Raw genomic sequence first — 15,156 nt, forward strand, 5'->3', positions numbered from 1 at the left:
AGAAGCTTTGGAGAAGAACAAATCAGCACCTCTAACCCAAAAGGAAAAAAGGTGGCGGTAGGGAAATTCAAATTAATTTGATAATCAACATCACATCTTTTACATCTCATCAATAAATTTTAAGGGGGACAATTTAATACCACCCCAGATGTAAATGAAAATGCATATTCTAAAAGAAAACGTCTGACACAGAGGTCAATATACCAATAACCAAAGGTGAGTGTGCTGGTGGGAGAGGAGTGAGAAAGGGGAGTCGGGCACAACTAATGTTCTTGCAGCTTTCCCTCACCAGCTGTTATGGAGACCACCAAGGATGGGCGCAGTGGCATTTTCTCAGCTCTCAAACATCAATATCCCACTCAGGCAGCATGACACAGCCCAGCGTACCACTAACAGATACCCACCTCTGTGGGCACAGAAACAGACTTCCACTTCTGGTCATTAGGTCCCAGGGCCCAGGGACCTAATAGCCTGGCATCAGATCTCAAGATAAGCTCTGCCACCATGAAATATTTGATTAGAAAACAGGTAACAGAATAAGCTAAAATCTAAACACTATGACTGGATTTCAGGTATAGTTACAGCAAATTGGGGAGAGATGTAAAACTATTTCAAGGTCCTTGGAAGCTCACAAAGCCATATAGGAAAATATACTTCATTCAATTCCAGAAAAAAAAAATCACAGGTTTTCAACTCCAGTCCAGTGTTCTTGCTACTGCATCATTTTTGCAGCCATCAATATTCTCCTATGCTATTTCCTTTTTTGAAATAGGAACACTTAGGCCTAGGAGGAAACTCAAAAAAAAAGATGCAATAAAAAAATGAAACTTTTAAAATTGATTTGAGAGAGAGAGGAAGGGGGTCGGGGGGGGGAGAGACAGAGAGGGAGAAACATTGATGTGAGAAATATCAATGGGTTGCCTCCCATATGTGTCCCGCCTGGGGATGGAACCCACAGTCTTTTGGTGTACTGGATGTGGACTGACCAACGGAGCCACCTCATTTGGAGGAAGTGCAGGAGGAAACATCTGACAGGGAAGATTTCAACTACTTTAGTATTTTTCTGGCTTTTCACTTCTTTTTTAATATATAGTCCAATTAAATTTTTAAAAGTATCATAGACTGTCTTATAGTTTTAACATCTCCCATTTAGCTGTGCTAAGTATATATTCACAAATTAAATCTTTAAATTCACAAGTAAAAATTAACTGTACTATAAAAATATAAACTCACAGGTAAAATTTTTAGGTCACTCAGTGGAGAATCATGAAAATATCACTCAATTTCTAAATGGCGACACAATGGATACCCAAGTATTAATTTCAGATGAGATACAGCACATTCAGGGTGGTATGGCTGTAGATAAGAATTAATTTCAAAAAAGCATTTTGGATAGCCTTCACTTAAATTCTTAGTGAATTCCAATCTTACTCTACTGCATTTATTATAGCAATTTGAATCTGCTTGCTTTGATACTCAAGGCTGATAACATTTAATAAAACTATCTGTAGGGCAATTTATTTTCTCCTTCAATAAGGACTTCTAAAAACAGCAGGAGAAAGGATTAAAAGAGAGAAAAAGAAAAGGGAATAGACCCTGACCATTTCTATTAATTGGTAAAAACAATAGTACCTGGCATGCATATATATATAACAGAGCTCTAGAAATGAAAAGCAACTTTTGAAAAGGATAATGTTCAGCCTCTTTATGTCTATTCAGTCATCAAATAATCATTGCATGAAAACATATATTCAAATGATACACCATATAATATAAACTCTAAGTGGCTCTGGAAGTCAGAGGAACTGTCAAAAGAATATTAGAGAATACTGAAACCAAGCTTCTTATCCTAGGACTAATCTTTGTCACTTTATGACCTCTCTGAGCCTCTGCTTCTACCATAAAATGAAGAGATCATAGACTCTATGATATTAAGTTCCCTTCCAAATCCATAATTCCACTGATTAAGTGGTAAATGCAGGGATAAAAAAGAACAAGATATAGAAAGCTTTGACTAAATATACAATCAGTTCTGCCATAATACTTGTTTTGAAAATGCAAATTTATTCTAATGCCAACTGACATATTAAAGAATAATTGGAGCATGGTTCAATTTTTGCATTTGCTGTGTCATTTTATCCACAAGAAAAGGTGGGTGAATCCAGAAAACTGCATACAGTTGAACCATTCAGTATAAGAATATGCAAAGTGGACAAAGGGGGCAGCAACATAAAATGGACTAAAAATAGCCTCTTCAACAAATGGTCTTGGGAGAACTGGACAGCTACATGCAAAAAATGAAACTCAAGCACCAACTTACACAAAAATAAGTTCAAGGTGGATAAAAAAACTTAAATATAAGCTGTGACACCATTAAAGTCTTAGAGGAGAGCATTGGCAGGAAAATATCAGACATTCCACACAGCAACATTTTTACTGATATGTCCCCTAGAGCAAGGGACATAAAGGAAAGAATAAACAAATGGGATCTCATCAAAAATAAAAAGCGTCTGCATGGCTAAAGAAAATAGTATTAAAATAAAAAGAGAACCAACTGTATGGGAAAACACATTTGCCAATGATACCTCTAGGTATCAGACAAGGGTTTGATCTCCAAAATATAGAAAGAATTTATATGACTCCACTCTAAGAAGACAAGCAACCCAATTAAAAAATGGGCAAAGGACTTGAACAGACACTTCTCCAAGGAGGACATACAGAAGATCCAGAAACACATGAAAAGATGCTAAGTATTGCTAGCTATCAGAGAGATGCGAATTAAAACCACAATGAGATACCGCCTTACACGGGTAAGAATGGCCATCATAAACTAAGCAACAAACAAGTGCTGGAGAGGTTGTGGGGCAAAGGGGACCCTAGTTCACTGTTGGTGGGATTGCAGACTGATACAACCATTATGGAAAACTGTGGAATTTTCTAAGAAAACTAAAAAATGGATCTGCCTTTTGACCCAGCAATTCCACTGCTAGAATTATATACTAAGAACCCTGAAACACCAATCCAAAAGAATCTATGAACCCCAATGTTCATAGCAGCACAATTTACAATAGCCAAGTGTTGGAAGCAACCTAGGTGCCCATCAGTAAATGAATGGATCAAAAAACTATGCGCCCTGGCTGGTGTAGCTCAGTGAATTGAGCGCGGGCCTGCGAACCACACGATCGCGGTTCGATTCCCAGTCAGGGCACATGCCTGGGTTGCAGGCCAGTTCCCGGTTCCCAGCAGGGGACGCACGAGAGGCAACCATACATTGATATTTCTCTCTCTCTCTCTCCCCTTCCCTTCCCCTCTAAGGTAAATAAATAAAATCTTTAAAAAAAAACACGAAACTATGCTACATTTACACAATGGAATTCTATGCAGCAGAAAGAAAGATGGAGCTCCTACCCTTTGCAACAGCATGGATGGAACCGGAAAGCATTATGCTAAGCAAAATAAGACAGGCAGAGAAATACCATATGATCTCACCTTTAACAGGAACCTAAACAACAAAACAAACAAACAAGCAAAATATAACCAAAGACACTGAAATAGAGAACAGGCTGACAATGACCAGAGGGGAGAGGGGAGGGAATTTCAGGGGGAAAAGGGAAGGGTTTTCAGGAACAAGTATAAAGGACACATGGACAAAAACTAGGGGGGTGGAAATGGGAGGGAGGTGGGGAGCACTGCAGGGGTGGGCTGGGATGGGAGTAAAAGACGGAAAACTGTACTTGAACAACAATTAAAATAAAATAAAATAAAATAAAATAATTAAGTAGTTTGTAAAAAAGAATATGCAAAGTGCATACAAACTCAACTCAAATACCTCCCAGCTTCTTTGGTTCACTCTGTATTATGAGCCATGCCCATCATATTGGTATTACAACTTTGTCATATTTCAGATAACCCTTCCACTAGTTCACAAGATGTAACCCTTCCAATACCACTTCCACAAGCAACCTGAGGTCTTTCTCAAGGTAAACTAAATGTATCTTCTAAATCCAGACCTTGGTTCTGGCCAAAAATCTTGGCAATGTACCAGTTTAAAAATATCTCCTGCTAAATAATGGAATGTCCAATAGCTACTCAATGCCTGCCATGAAAGGATATAACACAAAAAAATATTATTTCTGCAATATAGTTATAACAATGCAGTAGAAACCACAAAACTATCACACTCACTTCTAATTCTTGATAAACTCAGAGGTAAAGAAAGCTAGTGAAATAAAGGAAGTCACACATGTTTACTAGTTCCTACGCAGACTAGAAACAGGAGATAGATGCAAATCATTTAGCACCGGACGGTTAGCTAAAACCTGTCACTCAGAGCCAAAGGGCAGATAAAAATAATGTTGCTATTTAGCATGCTCAGGAAAGATACATGAGGTAATTATTTTGCCTTTCTGAATGAATGCAGACTGAAACTCAGGACAAGTACCAGAAGCAACAATGTAAATGTAGTAAGCATGCCGCCCACCCCCCCACCCCCCAACCCCCGCCCATGCCAGGTAGTTATTTGGCAATTACAGCCTTGATCCTGGCACCATTTCTTAAAAAACTACAGCACTATTTTAAAAAATAGTTGAGATTTTTATTTACATACAAATACCCATGTTTGCAAGAGAAAAAGGTAGAAGAAAAATATTAAAATGTTGAGTGGTTTGATGTTTAGTTAATGAGATTACAGATGATTGGTTTTCTGATTGTGGCTTTCACTATTTTACACAATAAATGTGTATTACTTTTATCATCAGAGAAAAACAAATATCTTCTTAGACAGCTGACTAAAGCAAATGAATTCCTGATCATAGGGTATGTAGAATTCACAGGAAGCCATCACATCACATGTCTCTTCCACTTTTCAAAGGGTCAAGGGTGAATGGACTGGATCCAGAGGGCATTTCCCCAATGAAGCAGGAAAATCCAAAGCTTCAGGGAATCTCCCATCCCCTGGAAGATGGATGACTCTCAACAGATGTATCTGATTTGTTCGCCCCTGCTTTTATCTGCCAGCTTTTTGATGACTCATAAATATTCTAAAAAATCTTTACTTTTTGGATATAGCTAATATGGAGCCAGTTAAACAAATATAAGTGTCTGTTAGCAGAGAATATAGAAATAAGATCTAATCAGAGACCACCAGTGACCAAAGCCTAAGGAATGTACAAAAGGCCATTGTAGATTTTATAGTCCACTTTTTCTCAACTTCACTATCCCAGCAATGACCTATATTCACTTCTCGAGCAAGACAGAATATATAGGCTAACTTCTAGATAGACAGCACTATCCCAGATAGTGGTGAATATAAAAGAAATAAGGTACAGTCATTCTCTCCACAGCATTTATAATCTGATGGGAAAAGATAATTACATACATATCAGTAATATTTAAATAACATAAGACAACATAATTGAATGGCTAAAGGAGCTGTACAGATAAATATTTAAGGCATTTAAGAAGGACTGCTCATGCCCTGGCTGATATGGTTCAGTGGACTGAGCGCTGGCCTGCAATCCAAAGGGTTGTTGGTTCGATTTCTGGTCAGGGCACTTGCCTGGGTAGCGGGCCGGGTCCCTGGTTGGGGTGCATGAGAGGCAGCTACACGTTGATGTTTCTGTCCTTTTCTCCCTTCCCCTCTATCTAAAAGTAAATATATAAAATCTTTAAAAAAAAAAAGGACTGCTCACTATGAAGTTATAGTTGGGAAAGGTTTCAGAGAACAGTTTTGATAGTTACCAGAAGACAAGTGTAGTCGTCAAAATAAGCAAAGTCATTGGAATAGAAAAGGCAATGATGAGTCTGGATGGACTGAAATAAAAATGAAGTTTGGGAACAAGAGAAGCGACTAAGAAGAGACAGATAAGCAGTTCCTTTACCCTAACCCATCTGATAAACCATTTCTTGATTAAGAACGTTTGTGGGAAAATCTGTGTACCAAATACCATGCTAAATATGACAGAGAGATAAAATATTTAATCTCATAATAATTTTCCAAGTAGGTATCTTTATTCCCATTTTCCAGACAGACACTGAAATGAGTTAAACAGAGAAGTTAACCAATTTGCCAAAGATCACCAAGACAAGCAACAGAACTGGAATCCGAACTCGGGCCTGCCGGACTCCATAGTCTGTGCTCTTTTTTCACTGCCCCATGGTGCCTCTTCCTCAAATATAGCTCTGACAACATCACTCAATTGTATCTTTTCCCATCACAGTGTATCGTTTCACTCTCAACTATCCAGTGTTCCCCTGGTGATGTGATCCTCTACACATCAAAAGCCTGCTCTCAGGAGAGTATCTCAGATAAAACGAAACTGACCAATAACAGTTCACCCTGCCTGGGGGTACTTCCACTATCATAAGAATCAGAGTCTTAAGTTAGAAGGAAACTCTAACATAAGCCACTTGTTGGAATATGTACCTTATCACCCCAAGGGGCCAGACCAAGTTTGCATCTTACAATGTCCATTTTCACAGCTTATAGCTATTGCTCACACAGTGAAAATCTTACTCATAATCTCTGAGGGTCTCCATGGAAGGGTCTCTCTAACCAGCCTGGATGGATCTGGGACACCAAAGGCCAGATGTGGCTGCAGGTTTGCTTCAGAAGGGGACTAAGACCTGGTATTTCACATTTCAAGTACATGACATAATAAGAAAACCTAAACAAAATGTATTTGACATTTAAATTGTTAAATGATGCCCCCAAAGTGTGCTTTCTAATAATCTTATAAAGTAAAATTTTACTGACTCAGGGAATCAGGAGCACTATCTTTATTGCTCTCACCTTTTCTACAGTCAAGGATGTTACTGGTACCAAATGGCAAAAGTATCATCTTTCAAAGAAACTGAAATAAAATCCACATGGAATCCCAGAGTGAGTCAAGATAAGTGGGTAGAAGAGCACAGTCCTGAGAGATACTGCTCCATGGACAAACTGTAAAAACAGCCATCCCTGACTGTCCATTTGCTAAAACCAGAATATGTTAATAGACCAAAAGTCTACTGATAACCTGAAAGTTCCCCACCAAGTATTTTAATGAGCGGAGCAATGAAAAGAGTTTCAGAATGTGTTTCAGAATAATTCAAATTCAACATTAGAAAATTTCCAGCAAAGCTTAGAAAATATATTGAGGTATATGGTTTACATAGAAAATAAAGGAGGTAATTTGGAAATGAAAGTGATACTGCTCATTGTTTCTCAACAAAAGTTGTTATATTCCTCACCCTAAACAAATTGCTTTTACAACATTTTCATTTTATCAATGTTCTAATATGTATGCCAACAGACTTTAGGGGTAGAACTCTTTCTGAAGTAGCAGAAGGAAGAATGTTGCCCTTACATATCTCGATGGCTCCTCTAGGTTCTGGTCGTTCATGTCAGTAGGAACAAGCCGGGTAGCCAGGGGTCCCTCCGCAAAAGGTTTTGGTAACTGGCCTCTGAACTCTGATGGAATGAACTGAAGTTGCCAACTGTCAGAAACATAAATACGGAGAATAGTTAAAACACAGGGGGCACATATTGCTAAATGTACTTGAAATAAACAAGCCAAAAAATGATGTAAAAAATACTTCATTTCCCTTGGAGATAAAAGATTTCTACTAAAACCCCAACCAGGGAGCATAGAGGCAGAGGTCACAATTCAGTCCAAACTCATTGAGAAATTTTAAACTCTCAACCCATTTCACCAATTCTCAGCAATGAATATGTAACCAAATGGTCACACCATCAAACACCAGAGAAGCATTGACTTTTATTGCCAATTACAATTTACCAAGATTAAACCAAATTCATCGGGTATATAGAGAAAAGAGTGAAACAGAAGAACTCACTATGGGAGAAGGACTTGTAATCATCATAAGTATCTTTAGTTCTGAAACTACTTCAAATGGAGAGGCCAAGGTAAAGTTAACACTTAAAAAACAAGTTGTGATTTAATCATTAATGGCTGATACAGGATCTTCATCCAGCACAACATACCACCGCCAGCTAATCTGTTAAAACCAGTCCCCAAATGGAGCAAGGTGACTCACCTTAACCTGACTTCCCTTTTCTCGAAATAGCACTCTTCTCTGTCCAAATTAAGCAAATACAAGGAACTCAGAACCTAGGCTATCACAGGCAACAACTGATAGCTTAGAGAAAAGTGGTACAGAGGTCCTAACCACAGCTTCCTCTAATATCCACACATTGGTGGAAAACTTCCACTCGGATGGTTCATTGGATGACAAACACTTCTTCTCTAAAAAGAAACTCTTCTTGCCCTGGCCAGGTAGTTCAGTGGGTTAGAGTGTCATCCCTACATGCCAAGGTTGAGGGTTCGATCTCCAGTCAGGGCACATCCAAGAAGCAACCAATGAATACATAAATGAGTGGAACAACAAATCGATGTTTCTCTCTCAAATCAATACATTTTTAAAAATTTAAACAAAATTAATAAGAATAAAAACACACTTCTTGCTAAAGTTTCTAGGCGAATTTTAGAAGTAAACTGATATCAGGTCATTATGGAAATATAAGTATGAATCCCGAGGGAGAGCCACTAGCAGGGGCCCAGGGCCACAGTGGTTTTCCAGTTTCCCAGACCTGAGTAAGGGCGGTGCAGGGTGGATAACAAACACGGCAACGAGTCTACTGAACCTACGCAGTGGGTGCACAGTGCAGACCCCACAGCTCTTTGAGATGGTAATTAAAAACTTTTCGTGAAAAATCTAAAACAAAAGGAAAATTAAGAGGACACTGCCATAGAATTGCTATTTTACTCCACTTAAAACGCTGAGATTAAAGGACAACTTACTTATCAGGCAGGAGGAAGCTGCTAGGAAATCGATACCACTCTTTTCCTACACAGACATTAACAGGTCGTCCTTCTGGGACAGTGTGAATGGTTGGGTCTGTAGCAATTCGGTAAAATTCTGGATATAAATCGAGGGGTGCATGATAGCCTGGAAGGGAAAAAGGTTTGTGAAAACCAAAAATGAGTAAGTAACATGAGACTCTGACATGTAATTACGATGTATTTAATGTCCCACTGTAATCTATGTGAAATTAAAGATTATAAAAAATATATAATCATAGGATTTGAGCCCCAAATCTACACCCTATGTTTAAAACTTCCTTAATAAGGAAAAAGCATCCCTTTAAAGGAAAAAACCTTCAAGAACAGAGGGGAAAAAATAGTTAATCACACTTAAAAAAATCTCAATTTTCTCTTCAATCTGAATATACAGAAGTCATATCCCAGGCTCATGATATTAAGTCCACAGGTTCTCCCTATAGAAAAGTCCTCCTCCAAGGTTAAGCTGAATTGTGTTAAGCAATCACACATTAAGCAAAACCCAAAGTGAAGTGCCTCGCAAGTCTGGGTTAAGGCATTCTTGGTATACTTACCTCTGAACAGTGCCACGGAGCGAGAAAAGGATAAGAGTCCAAACAGGAACAGTATTCCTAGTGCCAGCCAATTTGAAGTCACAGTATAATGCTCTAGGCGGTATCGCTGAAACATGAAGTGGTAACATTTCTGGAAGGAAACAAAAACCGTATTTAAAAAAAGATATACCTTGCAGAATATACATATTCAGAAAACATCACAGTAAAACAAAGACGGAAAAAGTAGCACAAGAAGTTCTATCAAAGATCTGAGCATCTGCAAACAGTGAGATACCCACTTCAAATTCTAAGATTAAAGCAAGCTCCATTAAGACAACCTTAATGTCAGCCTGGCCAGTGGGCTTCCCAAGAATGAAATCTCAGTAGTTTCATAGGAAAATTATTTGGATATTTCCCTAAGTTCTAAAATGCCAATAATTTTTTTTTAATTTAAGCAAATGCTTCTTTGTAGTTTCTTTGATATATAAAGTATCAATCTATTTTGATATAAAGAGTATTAATCTTCCCTTGCAGAGAAATTTTCATCAAAGTTTTCAGTATCAACAAAATATCTCATGACCAAATAAGAAGAGAAAGGAATTTCTCTCATAAAACATCAAGAAAAGGTTGTTTATTATCTTCTAAACTATATAAACTACATGAATATCATTACAATATATTTATAGATACAAGGTCTGCCTGGAAAAAGTCCAGCCATAGGTTAATATAATGAGAACAGTTTGCACAACATCAATGTAACCTGGCAGCCAAGGAGAGTGGACTAGAATGAGCATGCATGAACAATGACAACTTCACTGTACTAGTCAGGGAGATGGTAGATGCCACTGAATGAGCATGTGTACTGTGTGTCTATTGTATTAAAAATGACTGAGTGAGTAGAGCAACAAATCTGCATCATATTTTGCATTAAGCTTGAATATTCCTTTGTTGAAACTATCCAAATGATTCAGAAGCCTACAACTGGTGATTGGCAGCTTCACCATGACAATACACAGCTCAAGCATCACATCTCCTGTAGCGTATTTTGGTGAAACATCAAATCACCCAGGTGATTCAGTCCCCCTACAGCCCAGATTTGGTGCCCTGCAAATTCTGGCTTTTCCCAATACTAAAATCACCTTTGAAGGGGAAGAGATTTTGGACTATTAATGAGATTCAGGAAAATATGACAGGGCAGCTGATGGTGACTGGGAGAACTATATGAGGACCCAAGGTGCCCACTTTGAAGGGGACTGAGGCATCACTGTCCTATGTACAGTGTTTTTTATATCTTCTATCTTCTCTAATAAATGTCTATTTTTCATACTACATGGCTGGATAATTTCTGGACAGACCCTGTCATACATTAATTCTACAGTCTTTGAGTATCATCCCAATAGATTTCTTTCCTTCCTTCTTCCCCTCCTAGACTAGAACTACTTTTGGAAAGCAATTTGCAATACATAACAAGCACCATAAATATGTTTAGACTTCTATATTTTGGGAAATCTGTTGTAAATTAACAATCCAAATACCTAAACAAAGATATTTATCCTAGCATTATTTATAATACTGAAATAAGTGAGCAACCTGACCTCTAACATAAATTACATTTGATCACTATAGTATAATCAATTCAATGTTGTATATTACAGATTACATAATAATATATATTATAGCCAATCTAGAACATTATTCTGCTATTAAAATGATGGATATAGATATGGCAAAATAAAGAATATTATATGTAATTATATTAAAAGGGATATAAATTATATGTAAACTTAGATGACAACCAAAATATACTTTGATATGTGATAGGCAAAATTTGGGCAGGTGTTTTGTTAGTGTGGTAGGACTAATTTAGAAAGTTGTAAAAGAAAAATTACCTGCAATGAAGTTCAATTACTTTTATAATTAGTTAAAATTATTTAAAAGTATCATTCTGACATGAATGAGCCTCAACAACATTATACTAAGTGAATGAAGCTAGTCACAAAAAGACCAGACATTTTTATTCCATTTCTGTGAAATGTCACAGAATAGGCAAACCTACAGAGACCCAAAGTAGGTTAGTGGCAGTTATGACTGGGGAGATGTGGGGAAGGGCTGTGACAACAGCTAGAGAGTACAGGGTTTCTGAAGTGGTGAGAATGTTCCAAAAGTGAATGTGGTGACAGTCACCCAGACCTGAGGGTACACTACTGGGTTAGCCAGAAAGTCCGTTTAGTTTTTTCCATATGATAGCTTTAGTATAGTCCATCGTTGAAGAGCAGACATTTCATTAGCTCTGCTTGAGTGCCACCATTCTGTGGTAGGCCCATACAGTGACTTAAAAATACCTGGATTTTGGTTGGCAACAAAGTCCATTAACACACAAATTAACACTGCAAATATGTAATCAGCAAAAAAGATTACAATCAACAGCTAAGCAATCACTACATAAAGCCTTAATAATATAATCTATATCAGGTTTAGTGAATGGATAAAATAAATATCTTAGGTGGAAGCATTTTGTAATTTGCCTTTAAGCCTAAGGATCAACTCAAAATGTGAAACAGAATGAAGCTGACATGCATTTCCCTGAAATTTACCTGAAGTGCAGACAGGGCCACAGCACCACAGAGACATATAAGTGGATATACAGGGAAAAGAAATCTCTCTTCCTTGTGGGGCTGGATGAAGAAAATTATAAACCAGATATACATTGGAGCCAAGGTAAGCCAATATGGGTGGCCTAAATTCTGAACTGCAAGACACAGAAAAATATCCATGTTTCACCATATTAGAACAAAACAACATATTGCATTTCAATGTTCTCTTTACCTCAAACATGAAAACATGACCTAGGACACCCCATAAAATGTTTTAATTCTTGTATTCACACTTTCTCCAGTGCAATAAAGAAGTACAAAGAGGTATATATACTTCTAAATAAACTCTCCCAAGAGCTTCAACATCTGAATGGAGGCATAACAGGAGATCTGGCTAGAACAAATGGAAATCAGGCGAATGGGAAATAGAACTTAATTTCTACACTAAAAGAAGAAAAAATGTCTTTTCTCTTTAATGAGTCCTGCTACTAAGAGGTAGTCCTGCTACTAAGTCCTGCTACTAAAGGTTCCTGAGATTAACCAAAAGCATGACATAAATTCATTCTTGGGTTTTAATTTCTATGTTGTGTTCAATACATTAACCTTCTTACTTATACACTAATTGGTCTGTTCAAATTACTACAGATGAGCCCTGGTTGGTGTAGCTCAGTGGACTGAGCACAGGCCTGTGAAGCAAAGGGCTGCCAGTTCAATTCCCAATCAGGGCACATGCCTGGGGTGCAGGCCAGGTCCCCAGTAAGGGACAGATGAGAGGCAACCACACATTGATGTTTCTCCCTCTCTCTCTCCCTCATTTCCCTTGTCTCTAAAAATAAATAAATAAATAAATAAAGTATTTTAAAAAATAGCTACAGATGAAAGGAAAACAAAAAGCCAAATTCTCAAATCCATCACTGGTTTTTGTTAAGTCATAAATGATAAAAAGTTCATTTCAAAGCAAAAAATTAAAAAATTCTTAAAGGAAGTTTACTGAACAAGTATTCTTTTCTCTCCTACAAATACCTATCCACTCTGAATCCCAGAATTGGAACCAAAATGTACTTAATGCAGGTGAAAGAATTAAAGGAATTTAATGAACCCTAAGACCAAGCACCTGCTGCAAAGTTCTATGGTTAGATGCATACATACTATGTGATAAGCCTGTAACCCATAGTGAAAGCACCCCCTACTATCCTCACATTAGTAATAATGAATGGTGTATAGAACCACTGACAAGTGGTATATACAGAGTGCCCCCTGTTGTCCATTATGTCTACAATGAACGAGTTCAGAAGAAACGACTGTCGGCAAGATCCACCATAAAAATAAAATGTTTAAAAACCAAATTTTTAATTAAAAAAGCCCACCTTAGTGATGCCTAATTAGCATGCATAAATTATCTGTATTTTTTGTTAAAGTGTATCTATTGATAGATTTTGAGAGAGAAATTTATCTGTTGTTGCATTCATTTATGCATTCATTGGTTGCTTCTTGTGTGTGCCCTGACTGGTGATCAAATCCACAACCATGGCATATTGAGATGATGCTCTAACCAACTGGGCTACTCACCAAAGGCCTAAATTATCTGTATTTTAAAAAATATTTTATTAATTTATTTTTAGAGAGGGGGGAGGGGGGAAGAAAGGGAGAGAAACATCGATGTGAGAGAAATATAGATTGGTTGCCTCTCATATGTGCTCCAACCAGGGACCAAACCCACAACCCAGGCCTGTACCCTGACTGGGAATCAACCTGGAGACCTTTTGCTTTGTGAGCTGACACCCAACCAACTGAGCCACACTGGTAAGGGCAGTTATCTGTATTTTTGAAGAAACTCTATAGTAGGGGTGTCAAACTCATTTTCACCAGGGGCCACATCAGCCTTGCGGTTGCCTTCAAAGAGCCAAAATAATTTTAGGACTGTATAAATGTAACTATTCCATAACAGTCAAGCAGTTGAAATTACATTCAGCCCTTTGAAGGCAACCATGAAGCTGATGAAAATGGCCCCCAGTGAAAATAAGTTTGACACTCCTGCTCTACAGGGATAAAAATTCTTGAACTGCAATAACAAGTTTATCTTACACTTTTCATTCTAAAATTTTATCATGAGATTTCAAGCTATAATTTAGGATTTGTCCCTTCCTAGGAAATACAGGGTATGTCCAAAAAAGTCCAGCCATTGTTAATATAACGAGAACAGTTTGCACAACATTAATGTAACCTGGCAGCCAAGGAGAGTGGACTGGAATGCACATACGTGGACAATGATGACTTCACTGTACTAGTCAGTGGGGGCAGTAGATGCCATTGAGTGAGCATTTGTACTGTGTGGCTGTCACATTCAAAATGACTGAGTGAGTAGAGCAATGACTCTGCATCAGATTTTGCATTAGCTTGAACATTCCTCCACAGAAACTATTTGGATGATTCAGAAGTCCACAGCTATGGGCAACTGGCGACTGGCAGCTTCATCATGATAACGCACTTACTCATGCATCACATCTTCCGCCCCTGTTTGGTGAAACATCAAATCACCCAGATGTGTCAGCCCCCTACAGCACAGATTTGACACCCTGCAACTTCTCTGGCTCTTCCCAAAACTAAAATCATCTTTGAAAGGGAAGAGATATGAGATCACTGACAAGATTCAGAAAAATACAATGGGGCAGCTAATGGCAATTAGGAGAACTGTGTGAGGTGCCTACTTTGAAAAGGACTGAGGCATCATTGTCCTATGTACAATGTTTCTTTTATCTTGTATCATCTTAAATAAATAAAAGTCTCTACTTTTCATATTACATGGTTGGATACTTTCTGGACAGACCTTATATTTTAGGTTGGAGTTTCCTTAATTGAAAGAAAATAACCTATCTTTTACAAGTAAACAATCTTTTTCTCTTCTGTATCTCAAAGACTAACAAATGCATTTTTAAAATATGGCCTAAAATTTTGAAATGTCCTCCATATAATATATAAAATCAAAACAACAGTTGTACTACATGATGGAATAAGTGGGTAACTCCTTTCTTAGTTCTTTATATTTTTTCTTTTTAAGAAGTACTGTTGCTATTATAAAATACATTAAAAAGTATAAATAAAAAACAGAAAGCACTCATTTTCTTCTTTTTTTTAAGATTTTATTTATTTATCTTTAGAGGGGAAGGGAAGAAGAGAAGGAGAGAAGTA

General features: G+C 37.6%; 1 protein-coding gene across 5 annotated transcripts in view; it reads right to left on the reverse strand.

Moving 5' to 3' along the window:
* ALG9 (ALG9 alpha-1,2-mannosyltransferase) overlaps positions 1 to 15,156 on the reverse strand; it is a 169,634-nt gene that overhangs the window by 93,077 nt on the left and 61,401 nt on the right. For all 5 annotated transcript variants that reach the window (XM_037065562.1, XM_037065559.1, XM_037065563.1 and 2 more), the window contains 4 exons: positions 11,968 to 12,122; positions 9,395 to 9,524; positions 8,802 to 8,949; positions 7,347 to 7,476 (listed from right to left, as the gene is read on the reverse strand). In XM_037065562.1, coding sequence (XP_036921457.1) covers positions 7,347 to 7,476; positions 8,802 to 8,949; positions 9,395 to 9,524; positions 11,968 to 12,122 — 563 coding nt within the window. The remainder of the gene's footprint in view (positions 1 to 7,346; positions 7,477 to 8,801; positions 8,950 to 9,394; positions 9,525 to 11,967; positions 12,123 to 15,156) is intronic.

This window comes from Sturnira hondurensis, unplaced genomic scaffold (assembly GCF_014824575.4).
Source record: "Sturnira hondurensis isolate 20B ecotype Veracruz unplaced genomic scaffold, ASM1482457v3 Scaffold0015793, whole genome shotgun sequence".
Taxonomy (NCBI): Eukaryota; Metazoa; Chordata; class Mammalia; order Chiroptera; family Phyllostomidae; genus Sturnira; species Sturnira hondurensis.